The 25,489-nt window shown below is 34.8% G+C and overlaps 1 protein-coding gene across 1 annotated transcript; it reads left to right on the top strand.

Annotated features, from left to right (window-relative positions):
- The first annotated feature begins 400 nt into the window (after window positions 1-400).
- LOC139497264 (uncharacterized) lies at window positions 401-12,895 on the top strand. The gene is made up of 8 exons (XM_071285445.1): window positions 401-667; window positions 3,600-3,647; window positions 5,671-5,786; window positions 6,304-6,485; window positions 7,663-7,690; window positions 10,097-10,190; window positions 11,270-11,350; window positions 12,040-12,895. The coding sequence occupies exons 1-8, from the start codon at window positions 622-624 to the stop codon at window positions 12,513-12,515; spliced, it is 1,071 nt and encodes a 356-aa protein (XP_071141546.1). The 5' UTR covers window positions 401-621; the 3' UTR covers window positions 12,516-12,895.
- The last annotated feature ends 12,594 nt before the right edge of the window (window positions 12,896-25,489 follow it).

A 25,489-nucleotide genomic window follows, 5' to 3' on the forward strand; every position in this document is an offset into this window, starting at 1 on the left:
AAGATCTATGGGTGACCTTCTGCTGTTGTCTGTTCTATGGTAGGGTTGTTATCTCTTAGACACATTCCCCATTTCTATTCTCAATTGTAATAAGTGAAATAAGCATTAAGCTTAAATCCTATGCAATAGGCTGACGCATAGGCAGCTGGTCTATTGCTACAATAGTGTTAGGCATTAATCTTAGATCCTGAAAAATGTGTCCATGTTTAGATCCTGAATAAATGTGTCCAGGCATTTATGCCTAAAATGAAAATGAAGTTATATATATTATCAAGATCAAATTAGAGTTATCTTTCGTAATACATTGACTGACACGCTGCAAATTGTTTTTGTATGGTACAATTGAGAATTATACACCTAAATATCACAGTGATGTGTGCGTTGAATAAGTGATGATGTCAATAACATATGATCCTATAGTATAAGTCAGGTGAGAAAAAATGGGCTTGTTAAATCCGTTTGGTAAAAACCACATACATGTATATATGTGTGTGTTGAAACATTAACTTTACGACAATAATTCTATTTATAAATTCCGGTTAATAATATTTACAATATTGTATGTTAAATTTGACAATTACTCATGTTACTTAACACAACGGATTTCCTAATCATATACAAATGGATTGTTTTCTTTGTCGTAGTCCAAAAATGATAAGAATTAAAAGTAAGTTTTTTAATAACTCAGTATAAGTTATTCGATAACTCTTTATAATCAGATAAACATGAAACAATCTCTGTTAGAAAAAAAATGATAACTTAGTTTAACTAAAATTAAAAATGCATCAACGATGTCAACATCATGAAAATATCACCGTTTTGTAAACTGCGTCATAAGTAAAGTGTTTGACAGATCGATCTGTGTACCAACTTACAAGGTTGATCTTATAAATGCATTGTTTCTGTTTTAAGATGTTGTATCGTGTGATTGATTGATTGATTAATTGATTGGTGTTTAAAGCCACTTCAGGACTATATTGTGCTATTTTTTGGCGGTCAGTTATTATTTCAAGATGGCAAGAGTTTCCAGGGAGAACTATCGATAATCGTTACGAAAACGAGATGGCTGAAGTGTCCAGGAAGAACAATCGATAACCGGTACGAAAACGAGATAGCTGGAGTGTCAAGGGAGAACTATCACTAATCGGAACTAAAACGAGATAGCTGGAGTGTCCAGGGAGAACTTTCCATAATCGGAACGAAAATGAGATAGCTGGAGTGTCCAGGGAGAACTATCGGTATCGGAACGAAAACGAGATGGCTAGAGTGGTCTGGAGAACTATCGGTAATCGGAAGGAAAATGAGATGGATAGAGTGGTCAGGGAGAAATATCGATAATCGGTACAAAAACGAGAAAGCTTGAGTGTCCAGGAAGAACTATCAATAATCGGTACGAAAATAAGATAACTAGAGTTTCCAGGGAGAACCATCCATAATCGGAACGAAAACGAGATACATGGAGTGTCCAGGAAGAACTATCGGAAATCGGAACGAAAATGAGATGGCTAGAGTTTCCAGGGAGAACTATCGATAATCAGTGCGAAAACGAGATAGCTGGAGTGTCCAGGAAGAACTATCGATAATCGGTACGAAATCGAAATAGCCGGAGTGTCCAGGGAGAACTAACAATAATCGATACGAAATCTTACAATCCCAGTCAATATAGGCTACCGATGATCACACCTGCCATGTGTAGGATTCCAACGCACCCCTCATTGTTGACACGCAAGTGATATTCTAATCATAGTGGGACTACTAAGACTTCTCTGACACTGCGGGCTTCTGCATCATATGAATGAGACAACTGTTAAATAAAGCCCATGGATAAAAATGTAGACAGATATGCAAATTCTGTGAGGCATTCAACCTGAACAAAACTCATATTATATAGTAGCTTAATTCAATTATTCAAGTTATTCAATTCTCTATCATAATCTTAATTCAGTTAAGATGATAAGAATAAACTAGAATGAACGAGCATCGTAAGGGATTTGTTCCAGAAGAGGGGCAAAAGATACCAGAGGGACAACCAAACTCATAGATAAAAAAACTGACAACGCCATGGCTAAAAAATAAAAAGACAAACAGACAAATAATAGTATACAAGACACAACATGGTTACACTAAAGACTAAGCAACACGAACCCCACCAAAAACTAGGGATGATCTCAGGTTCACCTTTTCATAAACAAATACTGGAATACTGAAGGAAAAAAAAACTAAGTTTGCCGTTCGATTAGTGAGGGTTTAATTATAACCCACCATTTTCTTCAGAAATTACTTAACTAAGTTAGAAATATGACAGTTGTTGTCCATTTGTTGAAATGGTAGATAAAGTCGTTTGATTGTGTCAGTTTGTATGGACTTTCTCTTTCTACTCTTTCCCAAAAAGGACAAGGTGTGACTACAAAGAATGAAAAAAATATGGATCACATAAATCAATGTTAATAGTTATCAAAGGTACCAGGCTTAAAATTTGATATGCCAGACGCGCGTTTCATTAACATTGTATATAAGACTCATCAGTGACGCTCAGATCAAAATAGTTAGAAAGCCAAACAAGTATAAAATTGAACAGCATCGATGACACAAAATTCCAATACATTGTGCCAAATACGGCTAAGGTAATCTATTCCTAGGATAAGAAAATATTTAGTATTTCGAATAATTCATACTTCTGAAAACAGTAAATTTATAAAATGACCATATCAATGATATAATCTTATTCATGTCAACACCGAAGTGATAACTACTAAGCTGTAGATACCCTCGGGAACGAAACGTCCATCAGAAGTGGCATCGACTCAGTGGTGAAAATAGTTATCAACCAATTGATAACTATTCGCTGCTTCGGATAGTCACATAAAGGGTAAGATGATGGAGTGATGTTTAACCTATTAAACTCCAACCTCTGCTTTAGCTGGAACCGTGATGTAAACACAACATAATAATTGGAACTAGCTTGTCTCCTCAGATTGGCACTTAGACCAAAAAACAAATACCAACAAAAAACACATTGCAATTTTACAAGTTGCTATGCTGGCTCATCCGGTTTGCAACATCAATTTGGTACGGAACTGTTTCCGATGTTTTATGGGATAAAAATTCAACACTTTACCTTGGGCGAGGTCATCTAATTTTGGTTCTAAACAGTTAGGTAATGTCCAGTGTCAAATATGTATTTTATGTATATTAAGGAAGACAAATGAACAATATGTCCAGTGGCAGGTTCTGCATAGTTGTAAGAAGTCCTATATAAAAGGTAAAACGTTTTGGATCGACGATGCAAGAACGGAATATTGCAGAAATGTTGCCTACATACAAGCTACGCATGTTTCTACTAATCCCTTAAAGAGTTTCTAACATTCTGAAAACGTCGATCTCGACTCACATGTGACATCAAATGTGACGTCATCAACTTGTTGACTAACGCACATCCAACACAAGCCAAGCAGATGCCCCTTAAGAGTGTGTTCTGCTTTTGGCAGGCGAGGTCGACATAACATACCAACTCATTCGTTAGGTTTATATTTTTAACATTTCAACAATATTTGTTTAGATATTTTCCACATGTTAATCAATATGTATGTTGTTTATAGAACCAAACGCACGAGTGGTCAAAAAAGGTTACCTGAAGATTTATGAACGTATGTATCTTTGTGTAGTATATATGTATGTATCTTTGTGCAGTACGAATGTATCTTTGTGTATTACGCATGTATCTTTGTGTAGTGCGTAAACAAAAGTAAAAATGTATGTAACATTGTTTAGCACGTATGAAACATTGTGTTGTACCTTTGTACCTTTGTGTAGTTTTAAAACATGTACATGTGTGTGAATCAGTTAAAGAAAAGGGTTCAACATTGAAAAGAGATAATTAACTATCTTAAGTCGAAACAAAGTCAGATAAACAATGGCGAAACAAAACACGATTAGCACAAAAAGAAAACTAAATTTTGAGAAAGACGAATCCCTACAAAAACTGGGGCTCAACTCAGCTAGTGCTTCGAAAGGGTGATCAGTTCATTGAACAATTTTTATAAAGTGAAAATGAGTGAAAATGAGTGAAAAAGATTGAAAAAGATTGAAAAAGAAAATATGTTTGTTTAAAAGAAATGCGTTAACATAAATCTTTCGGTGAACTTTTAAATGCAGTGATAGTTATCGCGTTTTCCTTAATTTGTGCTCTGACTTCTTCCCATGAAATCGTCTATTTTCAAAAATGCGTCACAAAGTAAGTTTATATTTCTGAATCTGTTATAAAGCGAGAAATGATCTACCTTCCTGGTGGTTAAAACCACAATGGAAAAACTTTGCAACAAATTATTTCAAAATAAATACACACAATATATTTTATTATTTGACCGAGAGTTCTGTTCAATGAAAATTTATACACTACACACAAACTGTAAATTTTGATCATCAAAATGTTTAGCTGTTAACAAACAAAGCATAGCTCCAAATAACGTTGGGCTCAAATGTTTCGGTAGGGTCTGCAAGAGATACTCTTCTTGTTACCCGTTCGGAATTAGGGTTATTAGTCTCTATGCATCGATCATTGAGTGGCTAAAGAAAGAATACCAACATAACCGTAAACTTCATTGATGAGCAGACGAAACGCGATTCTGACGTACAAAACTTTATTCTTTTATCTATGCTGAGTTTATTCCTTCAAAAATAGCAAGGTTCTTTTGATTTTCTACGCGATGAAAAAAATAATTTTCATCAACGAATTCATATTCTTTTGAAAACTCTTTGCGTTCTGTATTAGCTATAGGTAACACACCACTAAACACAAGATAGTTTGATAGGCCAGTATTGCAAAGAGATTTGGGAAAGCATGCATTATGAAGTTATGAAAATTAAGATATATTGGGAAAACACTATTAGAAAGAAAATAACGACATCATGGTATATGTCGGAAAATGCATTGCTCTAAAACAGTATTATCCTTGTTTTAATAGTTATCAAAGGTACCAGGCTTATAATTTTATACGCTCTCGGGGACGAAACGTCCACCAGCAGTGGCATCGATCCAGTAGTGTAATTAGTTATGAAAGGTCTATATAATAATCATCGGTGATGCTCAGATTCAAAAAATTTGAAAGCCAAAACAAGTACAAAGTTAAAGAGCATTGAGGACCAGAAATTCCAAAACGTTGTGACAATTACAGCTAACTAAATGTAATCTATGCCTGGGATAAGAACATCCTTAGTATTTCGAATAATTCATACTTTTCCAAACAGTAAATTCATAAAAATGACCATATACTTGATATTCATGTTAACATCGAAGTGCTGACTACTGGGCTGGTGATACCCTTGGGTACGAAACGTCCAACAGCAGTGGCATCGACCAAGTGGTGTAAAAGGTAATCAATGGTACCAGGCCCATTTTATGTTCTAGTATATGAAATACACACGCAACTCTCGATATACTGTTGAGAGATGTTGTCATTTAAGCTTAGTTGTCTTTTCTTTTTATTTATAGGGAGCATATAATTATACATGTTATGAATAAAACTAATAATAATTTTTTAATATTTTCTCCCTTCAATCTTACTTTTAAGTCTTTATTTGCATTAGAAGTAGATGTGGATGTTATAGACGACATTCCAGATTATTTCCTGATATTCATTGCTCTGAATCCCCTTTTGTATTATTTTAAAGGAGGGTGTTTATATGATGGATGGAACTCGCGATTCTTTGTGTTATTTGAGGACAGTAGTTTATTATGGTATGAAAACCAAAATAGTTACCACCACAATGGAGGCATCAAATTAAAGGTAAATCTAGAAACAGGCAAATACCTAATCTTGTTTTTCGGTAAAAATAAATATTGATCTACAACATTTAGTATATATTTGTAATTGATGATGCATGATAACGTTTCACGTGCATTCAAGTGAAATTCCGTCTAGTTATGTTGAACCACGTCTCATGTATATTGCTATCAAAACAAGAAGTTGACATGTACACAGTTAAAGCCTGAACAGTGGTGCAACCAACAAGACATCTACATTTGTACTTTGAACATGCAAATATACAAGATGGCACATTTTATTTGAAAAGCATGGTCAAATGCAAGGTCAATTTTTTTTTTATGTTTCGCTTTTAGTCATAATACTGACCATTGATTGTCCATTCTTTTTATATTTGGTGATAATAACAGTATGTTATGGCGTTTAATAAATTACTAAAAATATGCACTTTTTGTTGAGATTTCTTATCTTATCAAATTAAGTACTTCTAAAATAGTTGGAGGAATATATTTATTTATCTAACTATTTCTCTCCATTCTAGATGGTTGCTAATTTTATGGCGGTTGGCCCAATGTGCCTTCATACAAGTAAACTCCCAAAACTTCCGAACGGCAAACAGGTAGTTCATCTCATGGGAATACCAAATATATTTAAGAGGGGAACCAGAAAAGAAAACATTAATATGAACTGGATTTTATTTGATGGAGGTGATGAAGATATGAAGTGAGTGTATGAATCTTTGTCGTATCCTAAGGGAGCTACCATTTGATTTTTATGGGGGGGGGGGGGGGGGGGGGGGGGGGGCTAGGATGAAATTTGAAAAAATAGGCAGGACAGGAGTTTTGAGTAAAAAAAAAGGCAGGATGAGCATCTTGGCAAAAAAAAAAGGCAGGATGACAATTTGGGTAAAAAAAGTCAGGATAAACTAGTAAAAAAAAAGGCAGGATCGAATAGAGTAAAAAATAAAAAGGCAGGACAGAGATTACAACTAAAAAAAAGCAGGACAAAATTTTTCATCCTAGCCCCCCCCCCCCCCATTAAAAATCAAATGGTAGCTCCCTAAGGGGCGGATCCAGCAATTTTCATAAGTGGGGGCACTGATTGCCGAAAAGGGGGCCCGCTCCGGTCATGCTTCAGTCATTCCCTGTATAATTAACACAATTTTCCCAGAAAAGGGGGGGGGGCTGGACACCATCCCCCTCTTAATCCGCCAAAGTGGGAAGTATTGTGACATATAATATCTAGAATGTTGATACAAATGAAGACATTCTACGATTAATAAAAAAATGTGAATGACATATGTTTAGGACAACACACACAGGATTCTACTATAAGCAATTGTTTGTTAAAAATATGAAGCTCTAAATGAATCGAAACAATTTTATTTTTACTACGTAAAAAGTAAAATCACAAAAATACTGAACTACAATTAATAATAATAATAATAATTATATTGTTGGAAGCAACTCAAAGTAATATAATGAGAAGCGGTTCTCGGATTTTGAAAATTCGGAAGTTGTTCTTGCAAAGAGCAATATCAGTCTTTCCGGATTTCCGAATTATCTACTGGGGTCCTACGATTTGCAAACGGTTAAAACCATAGTATTATACATGTACATTATTAGAAACTTTTCTAGAATGAGTTCGACCGGCTTTCTGCAATAATTAAAGAATGTTGTACCAATCAAAATTGTCGTTTGAGTTGCTGCACTGGTGAAGGTGTATAATTCAAAAGCCCACTAGTCTATGATGTAACCGAGTGTGCTGCAGATGGCATAAAACACAATCGATCAATCGACCAACCAAATGCTTGACAATGATACATCTATATTATTTATGTGTAAATATTTAGAATTTGACAGTATTTGCTCAAGTCTCTGACCGTTATATTTACTTACAGGGCGTGGTTAGAAGCTATTAAAGTAACTGTAAGTAACAATATATTTTCTCTGAAGTTTGAAATATCAACATTTATATTCGATTTTATAAACGAGATTTTTAATCACGAGTATTTAAACAAAATTTGAATAAGCATAATCAATTGCATCTGGATTACATTAATATAATCACGCTGTTCGGTTTGTGCTTTGGACGTTTAAGAATTGTGCATACCATATTTCAAATTATTATTGTACATATTTGTTAATACTCATTTTGTGTTCATGTCGTATTTCGTATGTTGTTGCTAGTGGGTTTTTTATGATTTTTTTGGGAAGGGGAAGGGTTTTTTTTTTTTTAATCTTCCAAGACTTAACTTGAAAAAGGTTTGAACATAATTTTGATATCTATATATAAAGTAAAATCACAAAACTACTGAACTTAGGGGACAATCAATTCGGAAAGTCTATAATCCTTAGCAAAATCAAATAACAAAACGCATCAAAAACGAAAGGACAAGAACTGTCATATAAAGACAACTTTGGATGATGTTTTCTGGTAATTTCTGTCAAACATTTACAGCAGTTTCTCTTTGGTCACATACAGTATCGCATTCATCGACGATACAAGGAAACTAGAGGCTCTAAAGAGCCTGTATCGCTCACCTTGGTCTATGTAAATATTAAACAAAGGAAGCAGATGGATTCATGACAAAATTGTATTTGGTGATGGTGATGTGTTTGTACGTCTTACTTTACTGAACATTCTTGCTGCTTACAGTTATCTCTATCTATAATGAACTTGGCCCAGTAGTTTCAGTGGAAAATGTTAGTAAAAATTTACAAATTTTATAAAAATTGTTAAAAATTGACTATAAAGGACAATAACTCCTTAGGGGGTCAATTGACCTTTTCAGTCATGTTGACTTATTTGTAAATCTTACTTTGCTGTACATTATTGCTGTTTAAAGTTTATCTCTATCTATAATAATATTCAAGATAATAACCCAAAACAGTAAAATTTCCTTAAAATTACCAATTTAGGGGCAGCAACCCAACAACGGGTTGTCCGATTCATCTGAAAATTTCAGGGCAGATATATTTTGACCTGTTAACAATTTTACCCTAGTGCTCTAAATGCTTTGGTTTTTGAGTTATAAGCCAAAAACTGCATTTTACCCCTATGTTCTATTTTTAGCCATGGCGGCCATCTTGGTTGGTTGGCCGGGTCACCGGACACATTTTTTAAATTAGATACCCCAATGATGATTGTGGCCAAGTTTGGTTTAATTTGGCCCAGTAGTTTCAGAGGAGAAGATTTTTGTAAAAGTTAACGACGACGGACGACGGACGACGACGGGCGACAGACGACGGACGCAAAGTGATGGGAAAAGCTCACTTGGCCCTGTGGGCCAGGTGAGCTAAAAAAGGAAGATATCATTACAAAATCAGCCAAGACTATGTATGTGCACGTTATCGACGTACATTACAAAATCAGCCAAGACTAGGTATGTGCACGCTATCGACGTACATTACAAAATCAGCCAAGACTAGGTATGTGCACGCTATCGACGTACATTACAAAATCAGCCAAGACTCGGTATGTGCACGCTATCGACGTACATTAAAAAATCAGCCAAGACTCGGTATGTGCACGCTATCGACGTACATTACAAAATCAGCCAAGACTCGGTATGCGCACGCTATCGACGTACATTACAAAATCAGCCAAGACTAGGTATGTGCACGTTATCGACGTACATTACAAAATCAGCCAAGACTAGGTATGTACACGTTATCGACGTACATTACAAAACCAGCCAAGACTAGGTATGTGCACGCTATCGACGTACATTACAAAATCAGCCAAGACTAGGTATGTGCACGCTATCGACGTATATAATCAGCCAAGACTAGGTATGTGCACGCTATCGACGTCATTACAAAATCAGCCAAGACTAGGTATGTGCACGGTATCGACGTACATACATTATCATTACAAAATCAGCCAAGACTAGGTATGTGCACGGTATCGACGTACATACATTATCATTACAAAATCAGCCAAGACTAGGTATGTGCACGGTATCGACGTACATACATTATCATTACAAAATCAGCCAAGACTAGGTATGTGCACGGTATCGACGTACATACATTATCATTACAAAATCAGCCAAGACTAGGTATGTGCACGCTGTCGACGTACATAAACTGCCTTTCCATAAAATCAAAAGACGAAAACCAATTAAAAATCATTTATCAAGTCTTACAATTATTTCAGTTGTAAATTCTTTTCAAAACACAGACACAATTTCAGTCGAACGTGTAAGTTCTCCATAAAACGTACCGACAGCCGACAAACACAAATCTTGCAGGAAAGATTCAAAAAAGATTTGGACACTTTGAGTGAGAGGCACAAATATATGACGTTTAATTTACCTTTTTTCTCTGTAGCTTCCTCCGCCTCCTCCTAGACCGGCTCGTCCTTATCCCCCTAACAACAATGTACAACCAACTGCACCAACTCCACCCTACAATGTCACGAATTGTAAGTATGACAAACGATAGCAGGTACATCTTGATGTCGAATGGAGAATGGAAAAGGGGAATGTGTCACACAACAACACAACCGAAGAGCACAAAAACAGCCAAAAACCACCGATGCCGATGGGTTTTGAACACAGTGAAAAAAATCATGTACCCGGAAAATTTAAAATAGTGTGTACAGTCATACATTATTTCGTTTATTAATTCACTCTTCAATTACATTTACTCTATTAAGTATTCGCTACTTTAGAATAGGAAGCTTGCATTCAGGTAATATTCCTGCATTTCTATAAATATATAGAGCTACTAAATACGTCAAAAAATACATAAAAGATCCAAGCAGACGTTCTTCTTTGAAACTTTTTTGTATACAAGAAGGTCTGATGTATACAAGAAGATCTGGATGGGGTTTACAGAATAAAGAATAATAGCAAGAAAAATACGAAGGGAGAACATTAATCAAAAAAAAAAGAAAACAGGGATGCAAAGAAAAAAGAATAATGAGGGAAAATAAAAGAATTATTAGCTATTTTGATATTGGCAACAGAGAGGAATGATGTACAGAATAAAATTATTTAATTACCGAAAAATGTAATTGTAAAATCAATTTCAAGAGAAATTTATAGAATTATAGAATAAGCGTTATTATGAAAGATAAAGAAAAATGTCCTAAGATTTAAAGGACTACTTATAACTGTTATGAGGGTATGAATGGGAAGTAATTATACGTTGATGAAAAATAAAACTTGTTTTTAAATGTTCTGTTGGAGTTATCTCTCTTCGTTGTTATATCCACATCATACCATAGACAAAGCATGGTGCTGTTAAGTCAAATACAATGACTATTATTTCTTCTTTGTCTAAAAAAAAGCTTCTTAATAAATTCAAACAACGTCTAACTTTTCAGCTGTTTATACAATGAACTCTATTTTTTTCAAATAATCTCAAACTTTTTAGTTGCATATATCAAACACTATTGTTTTTTCAGACCATCCTCCAAATGAGACCTTCCCTCTTATTGAAAAAGTTCTTACTTTTTAGCTGCATATATCAAACATTAATATTTTTGTTTTGTTTCAGACCATCCTCCAAATGAGGCCGCCCCTCTGATTGTACACACACATAATACATACGGTGGTGGTGATTCAAGCTTGGCCACAGGTAACATAACATTGGTGGCATAAGATTCTGATATGTAGTGATGATCATGAAATTATTTATGGAGAACTGTCAGAACTGTCACTTTATTCCGACGAGAATGATTTACATATATACCCTCATAATGATTTCCAAGCATTGAAGACTGGAGAAAACGATCAAATAAAAAATTAAACTTAAATCCAACCCTCGACATGAAATATGTATACTGTAGATCACTACTATTCGTGTTCTTTAATACTGATTGTGTTTTTTTTTAAATATACATGCTAGCTATACCCTATTGTAAAAACTATTTTTGTATGCATTTGGTATCCTTACACAAATAGTTCGAAGAAATATGGAGGTAAATTACAGTCTTCAAAAATAATCAGGTTTCAATTAATATATTCAAGTCCTAAAAGTTTTAACGAGTTATGCTTTTAACAAAAACTATCGGAAACCGCTGACTTACAAAATTCTCCAAAGTAAAATTATTCCGGCATTACAATAGACAGCCGCTTACATGTACGAAGTTTCCTACTTTGGATATGTGTTTCTGTCTAGAATTCAGCACAGCATTTTTATAAAGATGACTTCTTTAAATATACGATTACGACTAAAACTTTTACGGTTTGCTCACGTATATCAGTATAATGATACCTCCTCTCCTTATACTTGTTTACTAATATAGCGTAGTGTTTAATTTTCAGGAATGCTTGTTGGAGCTGCAATAGGATATGGCCTTGGTGGTTTTGGACCAGGTATGGGGTGGGACTGGGGTTGGGGATGGGGACCAAATCCCTACAGTGGTTACTGGGGAGGTTGGGATGAAGGTGGCACCGTTGATATAGATTACGCTGACTATGACTTCGGTGACAACATGGATTATGGGTATGCTGACAGTGATATTGGTGAATTTGAAGATGGTGATTTTGGTGGTGACGACGGTGGTTTTTATGGTGGTGATGGTGAGGGCTATACTAATGACTATGGCGGTGGTTACAACGATAGTTTTACTGGTGCGGATGGTGGAGGATATGACGGTGATTATGGCGGTGGTGACGGCAGTGGTTTCGCCGGTAATGAAGATGGCGGTTATGCTGATAACTATGCTGGAGGTGATGACGGTGGTGGTGATTATGGAGGGGATGGCGGTGGATGCGGAGGAGGATGCGGGGGAGATTAGACTGCTAGATCTTAGTTATACCTGCGGATCTCTGCGATAATATTTAAACTTTCATTGTGTACTCCTAAGTCAGATGACTACCTCTAACGTCTATCTTATTGCTTAAAGATTAAGACATGTCCAATGTACTTATCTAGTCGCTATAAGAATGCTTTACTTTGTATGCTTATTTTCTTGTATAAAATGTTGTTCCTTGTTTAAATTATAGTCTGATAAAAGTTAACTAAACAAGAAATTAAGAGAAACGGTTTGTCAACCTTATTTTCATACAAAGTGTGAAGTTTTTTTTTATAAATGTATACTCATTATTCATGATATTTATTTATAAATTTCTATAGAATCCTAAATCATGACTTTTATATAAATATTTCAAAACTCAATTCATTTTTTTACATAAATATGGCCGTTAGTTTTCTCGTTTGAATTGTTTTACATTGTCTTATCGGGGCCTTTTATAGCTCACTATGCGGTATGGGCTTTGCTCATTGTTGAAGGCTGTACGGTGACCTATAGTTGTTAATGTCTGTGTCATTTTGGTCTTTTGTGGATAGTTGTCTCATTGGCAATCATACCACATCTTCTTTTTTATAAGAATCTATCTCAGTCTAAACCAAACAAAATGTGTATAATATATGGTTTAGAAGCAGTATCAGAGAAATTTTATGTAAATGTTCCATTCGAATTCAACATCGTTTGTAACGTTCATTTTGATTGGAGTTATAGCGGTCACTACTTTTCAAAACATCAACTCACAATTGATGTTATGAAAATATACGCGCAAGCGCGAGCGACCTATGACAGATTTTAAATGTTTGATTTGACGATGGTTTCTGTAATTTCATTAGAATGGAGATATTGTCTTTTAAACACAGAGGTCTTCAATTGGTGCCGTCGGAGCTTAACATACAATACAGTTATCACCTAAATGGTGTCCTCAGTGGACAATAGATAAAAGCCACAAAAGGGCTGCATGGAAAAAAAGATCCTCAAACGGGAGAAAAATCCAAGTTAAATGGGGCAATATGTTTCTCCATAGGCGTTAATGGTAAACTATTCTTCTGGATAACAACTATTATATTCCGAATCGTACAGGCATTTTCTTATGAACTTAACCGGGTTTTATGGCTAGCCAAACCTCAAGCTCACTTGGGACAGTCGCAGAAAATTCCCCAAAATGCATATCAACAAACAAATATTCCAAACGTCGTCACTAATTTATTACGATCTCTTATATATGGAGAAAGACTAAAAAGTAACAATTTCCTGGATTTTATTGTGAGCCCGCGTGCATGTATAGAGACCGTGATATGTCACCATCCTTGTTGGGTTTTTTTTTTTTAGATAAAGTGCTTCAAAGTTGACCGATATTCATAGAATTTGGCAGAAGAGGATGACATTACTTAATATAGAGTAACATTTTTTTTACTGAGAGGTATTGAAAAATATGTAACGGGATCTGAATTGTGTTTGTTATTTCGTTTTCATTTAACCTGTCTGGTTTTCGTAAACTTCCTATTATAAATGCTGAATTCACACGTAATTCGAATTCGATTCACATTAACTTTAGTTTTATTTCCAACTAACAGGGTACACATTCAGCTTCAAAAATTTGATTGTGTGAACAGTGATTTTTAAATACGATTTGAATTGATTGATTTGAGGTTGAAAAATGTCCGGTGGCAAATATTTCAGGCATGTTCAGGACGATACATTACAATTTGAAATTAATGTGTCTAATGCAGCCATCAAAAAGGGTACTTATAAAACATTTCGTCAGATGTAAAAGTGAAAGATAAAATAATACATGTTTTAATATAGTATATTCTCTGTATGATATAAACGTTTGGGTAGTGTGCAACCTTGCGGACAACCTTGCAAGCTGTAAGTTCAATATTGTCATTCGTGAAAAATGATATAATAAAAAATCAGAGAACATACATGCATCCTCTATAAGTAAAACACTCGATGCATTATTAAAGTTCCACCTTGAAAATGTACACTGTAGATGGAGGAAGTCGGACTCTGCGTGCCTTTATATATTTTAAAAATACCAAATTAAAAAAAAAAGTCTTGACTGAATATGCGGACTTTTGGTATATATATTGATACTAAAGTTGACATAATAAAATATAGCACTCCGAAATAAGTTGTATAAACCCTTAGCTACATCCTTTATACCGATTAAATGAGGGACAGGCAGCATAATGGACACGTGTAAAACAGTATGATCGCGTCATTTTGTCGAGGGAACAAAATTTATAATAAGCGTTTATTATTGTATTTATGTTCTATTTTTCAAAGCCTTTGGTGACAACATTTATTTTTGAATACGTAGTTCATAGTGGAATATAGTTCGGAAATCATCAATTGTACATCATGTCAAACTCAACAACAAAACACACCCATCCCTGTACACCCAAGTGTAAATTGACATGAACCAAAATTATGTTAAAATGTTTTTTTTTCAGTTGGTTTCTGCATTTGAAGAAATATAGCCAAACAATCATATCTCTTTAATTATTTTTTTTTGGCGTTCAGAGCGCTTTTCTGGGTTCACCTTCATCAAAGCACCGATTATTCATTTATGGTTGGCCAATGGGTTTGATTAAATGAATCGTTGGATTGTAAATTTCAAGAAATGATTTGTTTTTGAAATACGGAATTGAGTGAAAAAATATGTAACGGGGTTTGAATGATCAAATTTCAGTATTTCGTCCCAACGGGTGTGCATTAATTAAGTGTTGACATCCCAAAATGACAGGCCTTTGTTAACTTTTTCCTCATTCCGATGTTGCTGTCCTGTGTAAACTGCGCTTATACAATTACAGTATTGGCAATCTATTTCTTACAAGCTTCCGGAACCATATTTTCTGTATAGTCCAATAATATTTCAAAAAATGCTTACACTTGAGACATACAGGGAAAGTTGTACGCCAAAATAGCTTTGATTCTAAAAATCATTTTCTGTCTGATTTTCAACGACTGCTATTACTAAGTATTTTTGATAAATTATATCTGTATTATTTTCCAAAAGAATTTTCTTTTTCTTTTTTGCAAGCAGCGTTTTGCGGGATTCATCAGAGTTACAAATTCAACGCAAACAGACAGCTTCGCAATCAGTGAAAAAGTAACAGAGGTTCTTGAAGCAGAAGAAACAATTAACACTTCTATCTTGTGAGAGGACTAGACGTGGACGAACCATAAAAACAAGACATTTGATCGATTACTTTAAAAATTAGCATCCTGTAGACTATCTTTTTATGATGCAGGTTGGGAGACAAGAGAAAGGGGTTGGGAGAAAGGAGTGGAGGGACGGGAGAAAGGAGAAGAGGGGCTGGAGAAAGGAGAAAGGTACCCCCCTTTCCGCCCCCTCATATATAGGCAAACAATAAAGACAAAAGATTGAGAAGCCAACATATATAGAATAGAAAATTATGTGCAGTTACTAAAGAATAGAAAAATATGACCTACAATTACGGTTTTTCTCTGTTCCTTTGACCTTTTATCAACGTCTTTAATCATTTAGGAGACTTATTAATATAATTACACATTTGGATGAGGTTTACAGAATAGAGAACAATTGTCAAATAGTGCAGAACGAATAGCCAAAAAAACACAGAATATAGAATAAAATCTTGTCTTTTTACGTCACTAGATTCAATATGGCTGAACAAAATAGGCAGAGAATGTATACAAATGGAAATAATTAGATAATAGTGTTAAAGAAATGAATATTCAAATATAAATAGGTACGTCATATCCTAGAAAAATATCTAACGAAACGAACTTTATATATTGACAAGCTTTTCTTGGATTATTAACAATATTTTTTTGGGAAATAAGTGCTACCTGAACCTGGGTTGCAATTCCGAACGTTTTGAAATAGGAACAATCCGTAGCTCTATGTTCTCTATGGTCCAACATATCTTAAGGCCCAATTAGCTACGGTTCCGCAGCTATTGTGGTACAGGAACAGCTAATAGATATCAGAATATGTGGTACATGTATGAGTGCCAATGAGGCAACTCTCCATCGAGGTCATAATTAGTGAAAGTAAACCATTATAGGTCAAATTACGCTCCTCAACACGATGCCTTGGATCACACCGAACAGCAAGCTATACAGGGCCCAAAAAGTATTAGTGTAAAACCATTCAAACGGGAAAACCAACGGTCTAATCGATATAAAAAAAACTAGAAACACTTCTGAACCACATCAACAAACGAACATCAGATTCCCGCTTAGGACAGGAGCTAATAAGCCTGGTTTATTTTACTATGCTGTTGTTTCTCAGATTTTTTTTGTGTGATTTTGTTGTCTGCCTGTGCGCTTTTATCGATTATAGTAATCTAGCCTGTATTTACATGAGGTATAAGAAGATGTGATATGAGTGCCAATGAGACAACTTTCCATCCAAGTCGCAATTTGTAAAAGTAAACCATTTAAGGTCAAAGTACGGTCTTCAACACGGAGCCTTAGCTTACACCGAACAGCAATCTAGAAAGGACCCCAAAAATGACTAGTGTAAAACCATTCAAACGGGAAAACCAAAGGTCTAATCTATATAAAAACCGGGATACGAGAAACACTTTATATGAGCCTAAGAAAAAAAAACAACAACTACTGAACATCACATTCCCGACTTAGGACACGTGCAAACAATTACAGCGGGTTGTGCCTTTTTCTCAGTTCTATAATTTGTCTCCTCAATACATAGAGATGTTTTCAACCCGGAATAAGATAACAGACATAAAAGTATTTTATCCGACGCAGCTCAAATGCTAGAGTACTATGTTAAATTTTGCGGTAAATTGTCGTTCGCTAAAATTGAACACACTCTAATGTAATCATAGCTTGTTCGTCTCTCTAAATGTGTTCTTGATTTTAAAAAAAACACACACACACAAACCACTGTATCTATTCGGTACATTTTCTAACAATATGTAAGTTAATTGCCCATTATTCTTAATTCTGTAAAACCCAAACACACCCTCATAAATATACTACAACATAGAATATATTTTCCTGACCATTTTATTTTTCTAGCAAAATTCCATGTTTAACATTTAACGCTTTCATATCATATAATTTGGCTATTTAGTAATTAAATTTCGATAGTTTAACGATCCACCTTAAAATTTAAGCACGTGACGATCCACCTTAAAATTTAAGCACGTTTTATATATTATATAACAGCAAAAGCATTCACATCCCAATTGGTATGTCAACTCCTATATACATTAGCTGTGTCTTCAAAACAAAAATGTCAATTAAAATGCTGATAAGAAGATCTTTTAGGTTCCAAAATTTTAATGGTAATGAAGATGATAACCACGTATTTTTATGCTGCACAAGCTTTGATGTTTTAAAAATAAGGTAATGACATATCATCGTCTTCTTCTTGAGATAATTCGAAATCATTGTAATATCTTTTGTTCCAGCTTCCTCTTTTATCTTCACATCTACAATAAAATCATATAATTTGTATAATGATACAAGAAATATAAAAATATGATATGTATATATATATATATTAGATATAATATGTATAATAGATATATTATGTATGATGATATAGTATGATTGTAAAGTAATATAACTTTTTTAGGATTTTAAACTGTCTATACCTTTTGTTGTTTTCCCCTTTCTTATCGTTTTATCTTTTTTGACAGAACGTGTCTGAACTTCTATGCCATTTGTTCTCTTCTAGAGGGTTGTCTAAGTGGCTCTATTTTTTTATTTATGATGTTAATCTATCAAAAATGTTGTGTTACTAGTATCCTTAGTCTGGTTCCCAACATTTTTCTCTCCTTTGCTCTTACTATTTAATTCATACGTGATGTAAAAGTATAAAAAATGTTGTATTACCTTAAGTCTGGTTCACCACATTTTTCCAATCCACACTTTTTAAACTCTTCGCAGCAATAATCCTTCTTTTGTCGTTTACATCGGATAGCCTTCCGTAAGCACATAAACTCACACTTTCCACTGTAAACTTCTGAAATTGTAGCAACTGCTAGCATAATGGCATATAGACAATAGATTGACTTCATCTGAAAAAAAAGAAAATTTGATGATGGATGTTATATATAGATTAGCCAATTGGTTTTCCTGTTTGAATGGTTTACACTAGTCATTTTTAGGCCCTTTATAGCTTGCTTGGTGTGAACCAAGGCTCTGTGTTGAAGACCGTATTTTTCACCTATAATGGATTTCATAAGAAATACATGCAGTTGAAATCCATAGGATACTATGTCTATGTTCGAAATTCAGAATACCCCATACAAATTCTAAATTCAGACACATACAACGTAACTCTGAATTCAAAGTACCGCTTCAAAATTCTGAATCCATGGATTACTTCATCTAAGTTCGGAGATCAGAGATTTCAAATCAAAATATAAAGGAGTTAATGGCCGGAGAATAAATTGAAATTCGGAATATATATGATAAAAATCGAAAATTCAAAATTCAGAGGACAGTGGCGTAGCTAGGCTATTTTCAAGTGTACGCCCGAACCTCGGCGAGGGTTTGAGGGCCCCAATCGGGTCCAGATAAAAGCATCCACTGGTAGTGGGTCGAGGGGGCGAATCCCCCATGAAGTAAACGAGTTATGGAGAAAGGGATACAATTTCTGTCATTAAAAACTCATCAATATATTGTAGCAACCCATTTATAGTCTAATTTGTGTATCTCTTTTGCTAAATTTATTCATATTGTGTTAATTTGGTATCTAGTGGTCATTGGTTTAAGTGAAAATGTCCAAACATTTTACTCTAAAATATATATAAAGGGAGCCACACTATATCAAGACCACTTGTTTGGGCAAATTTCGTTAATGACATGAAGTAGTTAATTTTCATAGATGTTCAGTTGTATTATGAAAATTCGTCAAGGGATCCATGGAACCCTAGTTCTCACCTGGTATTACTTCCTGCGAAAATAGAATCCATTTATCGGTTCATTACAGGTTTTTTTAAAATAGTACATATAGGAAGATGTGGTATAAGTACCAATGAGACAACTCTTCATCCAAGTAACAATTTATATAAGTAAACCATTATAGGTCAAAATACGGCCTTTATTACAAGGAGCCTTGGCTCACAGCGAACAGCAAGCTATAAAGGGCCTCAAAAATTACCAGTGTAAAACCATTCAAACGGAGAAAAAAAATTTTGTTGATCTGAAAAGTTAACTTCTATACAAGTTTTATGATAGGCTCTGAAGGTTTTCAAATTTATAATATAAAAAATGATTATCACAGACCGTTAATTGCGAAAAGAAAAGTCTGTGACGTCTGTTAACTTAAAAATGAAAAAAAAAATACTTTCTGAATTTTTTTCAGACATTGATCATGATAAAGCTATTGCCAAAGATTCATAAAATTTAATGTAGGTTTGACAAAGCAATTGATGTGTAATAAACTTTTATCCCAGACTATTATCTACTTGTTAATTTTAAATAGAAATTCCCTTTTTATCAGTAAAATACGGAAAAAATTAAAACTTTTTAAGTATTATTTCATCACTTGTTCTTGCATTGATACTCTTTAAAGTCATTTGATCACAAAAAGCTTCTGTCCAACTTTCGTAAAATTTCACGAAGGTTTGACAAAGTCAATGATATTTAAAAAAAAATCTTGAACCAAATACTAAACCTAAATGGTGACGACGCCAAAGAGAATTATGATCGCTATGTCTCGATTTCGCGACATAAATGGTTTAGGCTCCATAAAAATGAAAACCACATATCGAATCTCAGCAGATAATGAAATGCATTAAACCAAAGGAAAGTTAGTAGAAGTCATAGTAGATTCAGACCATTTGATTGAAAAGTGAATGTCATCACTTTTATTTGCAATTAAAGGCTACTGTCTGAAGAAAGACTTACAAGGCTGGTGTGCTTTTAACCAGTTCTTTTGTAATCATTCAGATTAAAATATTTATTTTACCAAAATTCAAGTGTACGCCCGGGCGTTTTGACGTAAACGTAGCTACGCGCCTGGAGGATCAACCATTAAAATTCAGAAACCGCTGAATAAAAGAATAAAAAAAAAAATGCAGACGAATAAAAAGTTTTAAAAAAATATATAGATGATTGATTGAATACACCCCCCCCCCCCTTTTTTTCCAGGTGTTTATACATTCCCCTCCAATTAAGAAATTTGAATGTCTCAAAATTTACATTTGACTTTTAATTTCTGTAATTCACTAACCAATGCAATTATGCAAGAAATAAACTAGAATGCAAAAACTGAGACGGCTAGCTTTTTATAAAAAAAAACTATGACCTGTATTCAACCTTGTCTCTATATGGCATTTAGCAATACTTGAGCTATTGACCTAGTGTCGATCGTTATCCAACAATCAATTTTGCACATTGGCTGCAGACATTTAATTTCTCTTGTGAATTCATACTTGTGCAGGAACGTATTATATGTCGGTACCGTTAATTAATGCGCGGGTCAAATTGTAGTTTAATGTAAATTCTTATTTTTTAAATATCTTCAGGTACATGTGTATATCAAAATATTTTTTTAGAATCGAAAGATGTTATTTAAACAGTTTAACAGTTAGAAATTATAATTTTTTTTTTTAAATTTGAACTTAATGGTATATTTGTTTTGTACACTAGAAGCATTCCCTTTTCCCCAATTTCAAAGATAACTGCACTGTCAGTATTTAAAAACAAAAGTAACCCCAAAGATCGTTTTATTTTTAGGGGGATTGTGGTGTATGTCATGTGCGCCCGTTTATGAGTGTTTTAGGGGGATTGTGGTGTATGTCATGTGCGCCCGTTTATGTGTGTTTTAGGGGGATTGTGGTGTATGTCATGTGCGCCCGTTTGTGTGCGTTTTAGGGGGATTGTGGTGTATGTCATGTGCGCCCGTTTGTGTGTGTTTTAGGGGGATTGTGATGTATGTCATGTGCGCCCGTTTGTGTGTTTTAGGGGGATTGTGGTGTATGTCATGTGCGCCCGTTAGTGTGCGTTTTAGGGGGATTGTGGTGTATGTCATGTGCGCCCGTTTGTGTGTGTTTTAGGGAGATTGTGGTGTATGTCATGTGCGCCCGTTTGTGTGTGTTTTAGGGGGATTGTGGTGTATGTCATGTGCGCCCGTTTGTGTGCGTTTTAGGGGGATTGTGGTGTATGTCATGTGCGCCCCTTTGTGTGTGTTTTAGGGGGATTGTGGTGTATGTCATGTGCGCCCGTTTATGTGTGTTTTAGGGGGATTGTGGTGTATGTCATGTGCGCCCGTTTGTGTGTGTTTTAGGGGGATTGTGGTGTATGTCATGTGCGCCCGTTTGTGTGCGTTTTAGGGGGATTGTGGTGTATGTCATGTGCGCCCGTTTGTGTGTGTTTTAGGGGGATTGTGGTGTATGTCATGTGCGCCCGTTTGTGTGTGTTTTAGGGGGATTGTGGTGTATGTCATGTGCGCCCGTTTGTGTGCGTTTTAGGGGGATTGTGGTGTATGTCATGTGCGCCCGTTTATGTGTGTTTTAGGGGGATTGTGGTGTATGTCACGTGCGCCCGTTTGTGTGTGTTTTAGGGGGATTGTGGTGTATGTCATGTGCGCCCGTTTGTGTGTGTTTTAGGGGGATTGTGGTGTATGTCATGTGCGCCCGTTTGTGTGTTTTAGGGGGATTGTGGTGTATGTCATGTGCGCCCGTTTGTGTGTGTTTTAGGGGGATTGTGGTGTATGTCATGTGCGCCCGTTTGTGTGTTTTAGGGGGATTGTGGTGTATGTCATGTGCGCCCGTTTGTGTGCGTTTTAGGGGGATTGTGGTGTATGTCATGTGCGCCCGTTTATGTGTGTTTTAGGGGGATTGTGGTGTATGTCATGTGCGCCCGTTTGTGTGTGTTTTAGGGGGATTGTGGTGTATGTCATGTGCGCCCGTTTGTGTGTGTTTTAGGGGGATTGTGGTGTATGTCATGTGCGCCCGTTTGTGTGTGTTTTAGGGGGATTGTGGTGTATGTCATGTGCGCCCGTTTATGTGTGTTTTAGGGGGATTGTGGTGTATGTCATGTGCGCCCGTTTGTGTGTGTTTTAGAGGGATTGTGGTGTATGTCATGTGCGCCCGTTTGTGTGTGTTATGAAGTTAATCAAACGTAGCTTTCAAACATTCAAACCAATGATATGACAATGTTTTTTCTTGCATTTTTATTTGTCGAAGTTGTTACGCTCATCTTTGCATTCATTATACTGTATCATCTTAAAATTTGAACAATGGCAGTACAATCAAAAATTCGCCAAGATCGTAAAAAGCCAAAAGAAAAGTTATAAATAAAAATAGGTTAATTATGTATATATTAATGATCGTAAAAAGTCTGCAAAATAGGTTAAATATGGATATATTAATAAATAACACGCTAAATTAAATTTAAAAAGTGTTCATTTAATTTTTAGCGCTTGTTCAATATAGCTGCTGTTGGACAATTTATACTATAGGGTATCATCAGCTCAGTAGTCAGTGATTCGGAACTGACATGATTAACAATGTATTTTTCTAAAATTCCCGCTTGATAAATTACCCAGTTCCAACTCTTTCCGGCAACGTTTACTTTAGAAGAATTTGACTATTCCTTTGAGGTCAATATTGGTCGAATTGCTCTCAACGTTTATACACGTGTTTATAATACATCGATCCCTCATATTTATGCACTCATATGTCTTCGGTGTGAGCTTTCGTATATTAAGCGATTCTGACGCAAAAGTTTTTTTTTAAATAGTTTTATAAAATGTTATTTTCATTGCAATCCACATAATTTTCAGAAATAAACACGCCATATGTTTCCTTTAGAATTTATATTATTTCATTAGCGTAAACAAATAAGACAAAAGTGAATGGTACAATTTGGCTTCCCAATACATCATTATGTTTCAAGATAAAAATGACTCTTGGCATTGTTGTGTCATAGATGAGTCCCAGAAGATAAAAAAAGTGCGGGAATTTGTATGCGTTTTCTCTTTAGGGATCACGTGATAAAGAAATCGACAAACATTGACATTTCATCTAGACATGTCAGTCATTAAATCAGCAGTATACAGTGTCATTTTCCATGAAATATTTAGGAAATTGACTCTTAATGAATAATCAGCTTTCTTCGGGCTATGAACCTACTTACAATTTAATTAATTGCTTATGATCAATGATTAAAGATAAATTCTCGAATGAGGTATTACTGTATCATGGACATTTTCAGTTAAATAATTCGTTTTAGTCTGAAAAGGTTTCAATGACCTACTACATACATGTTCTTGTATAAATGTGCATGAACATTGTATTGCTACGGAAACAATGATGTTTCCTGGATAACACTCTCGATTTCATCTTTAAAATATTTGAATATTTAAAAGTGTGCACCACATTTTTTATGTTATCTATAATAGACAGGAACAATATTACAGTCATTCCTTATCTTTAAGGAGTGAATGATTAAAAAAAAACGTCGATGACGTCATGGTTATATGACAAAGTTATGTGTATGAGCAAACACACAAACCACGTTTATCAAATCAGAAGACATGTTGCATCCCAAATTAAATTACAATAATACCCTTAGTATGCATCTTAAGAATACGATTGGTACAAAATGTAGAAATCATGTTCGACCTAAACATGTCTATTATTTCCAAATGTGTCCTGCAGAACAAAATAAGATGCAAATGAAAAAAAATAATTAATAAATTAAATGCGTTCTGTACGTTTTTTTGTTATTGACCATAATCAGAAAAAAGCTTAAATCAAATCTCTGAAAATTGAGTGTCAAGAATGCAAAAGTATCTGAAATACGTAAGAATCTCAGTTTAGCATTAAAAGGGAATTTGAAAGAATTTTCTAAGGTCAAAAGAGATGATAGTATTCAAACGTATTGGAAGAAGAAAAACAAACTGACAACGACATGCTAAAAAATGACAAACGACCGAAACATAAGCGATCATAAGCAACAGACAACGAAAAACAAACTAGAAAACTAAAACAAAACTCAAAAACGGAGTTGATCTCCGGTGCATGGTATGATACGCGTCGTGTCCACTTTGCATTGTATATTGTATTATTCATTATATATTCAAAGCAGAAACTACTGATGAAGCATTTTCTCAAAAGGAGAATAGTATCAAAAATCATATAATTTTAACCAGGTTCAGAAGTTAATAATAACCTAATAACTGTCGGGGACTTGCTATTACCTTCATAACTTCGGGAAAACAATGTAACTACCCCATATTATTTATGTATGTGCCTGTCCCAAGTCAGGAGCCTGTAATTCAGCGGTTGTCGTTTGTTTGTGTTACATATTTGTTTTTCGTTATTTTTTTTTTTATATAATCAAGGCCGTTAGTTTTCTGGTTTGAATTGTTTTACATTTTTACATTGTCATATTGGGGCATTTTATAGTTGACTATGCGGTATGGGCTTTGCTCATTGTTGAAGGTCGTACGGTGACCTATAGTTGTTAATGTCTGTGTCATTTTGGTCTCTTGTGGACAGTTGTCTCATTGGCAATCATACCACATCTTCTTTTTTATATTAACTAGTATCCTCATAACTTAGGAACAACAAACTTGCTATTATAACCCTCATAACTCAGGGACAACTGACTTGCTATTACCCTCATAACGCAGGGACAACTGACTTGCTACTACCCTCATAACACAAGGACAACATACTTGATTTAACCCTCGTAAGTTAAGGACAACTAAATTGTTATTTGAGGGACAACTAAATTGTTATTACCCTTATAAGTCAGGGACATTAAACTTGTTATTACCACCATGACTCAGGAACAAAGAACTTGCTATTACCTTTATAACTCAGGGATACAATCGTGCTATTACCTTTATAACTCAGGGATACAATCGTGCTATTATTCTTACAAGTAATCATCAATGATTTATCAAGCAACCAAATGGTACACAATTATTTTGTTTTTATTACGAAATGATATAACTTTTCACTTTATTTCTATCTTGA

Source organism: Mytilus edulis, chromosome 12 (genome assembly GCF_963676685.1).
Source record: "Mytilus edulis chromosome 12, xbMytEdul2.2, whole genome shotgun sequence".
NCBI lineage: Eukaryota > Metazoa > Mollusca > Bivalvia > Mytilida > Mytilidae > Mytilus > Mytilus edulis.

Bases quoted from the DNA above. Each gene is read 5' to 3' on its own strand.
- LOC139497264 (XM_071285445.1), top strand. From the start codon at position 622: ATGGATTGTTTTCTTTGTCGTAGTCCAAAAATGATAAGAATTAAAA. The intron at 5,787-6,303 runs GTAAATCTAGAA...TCTCCATTCTAG, and splicing joins ATGGAGGCATCAAATTAAAG to ATGGTTGCTAATTTTATGGC. The intron at 11,351-12,039 runs GTAACATAACAT...TTTAATTTTCAG, and splicing joins TGATTCAAGCTTGGCCACAG to GAATGCTTGTTGGAGCTGCA.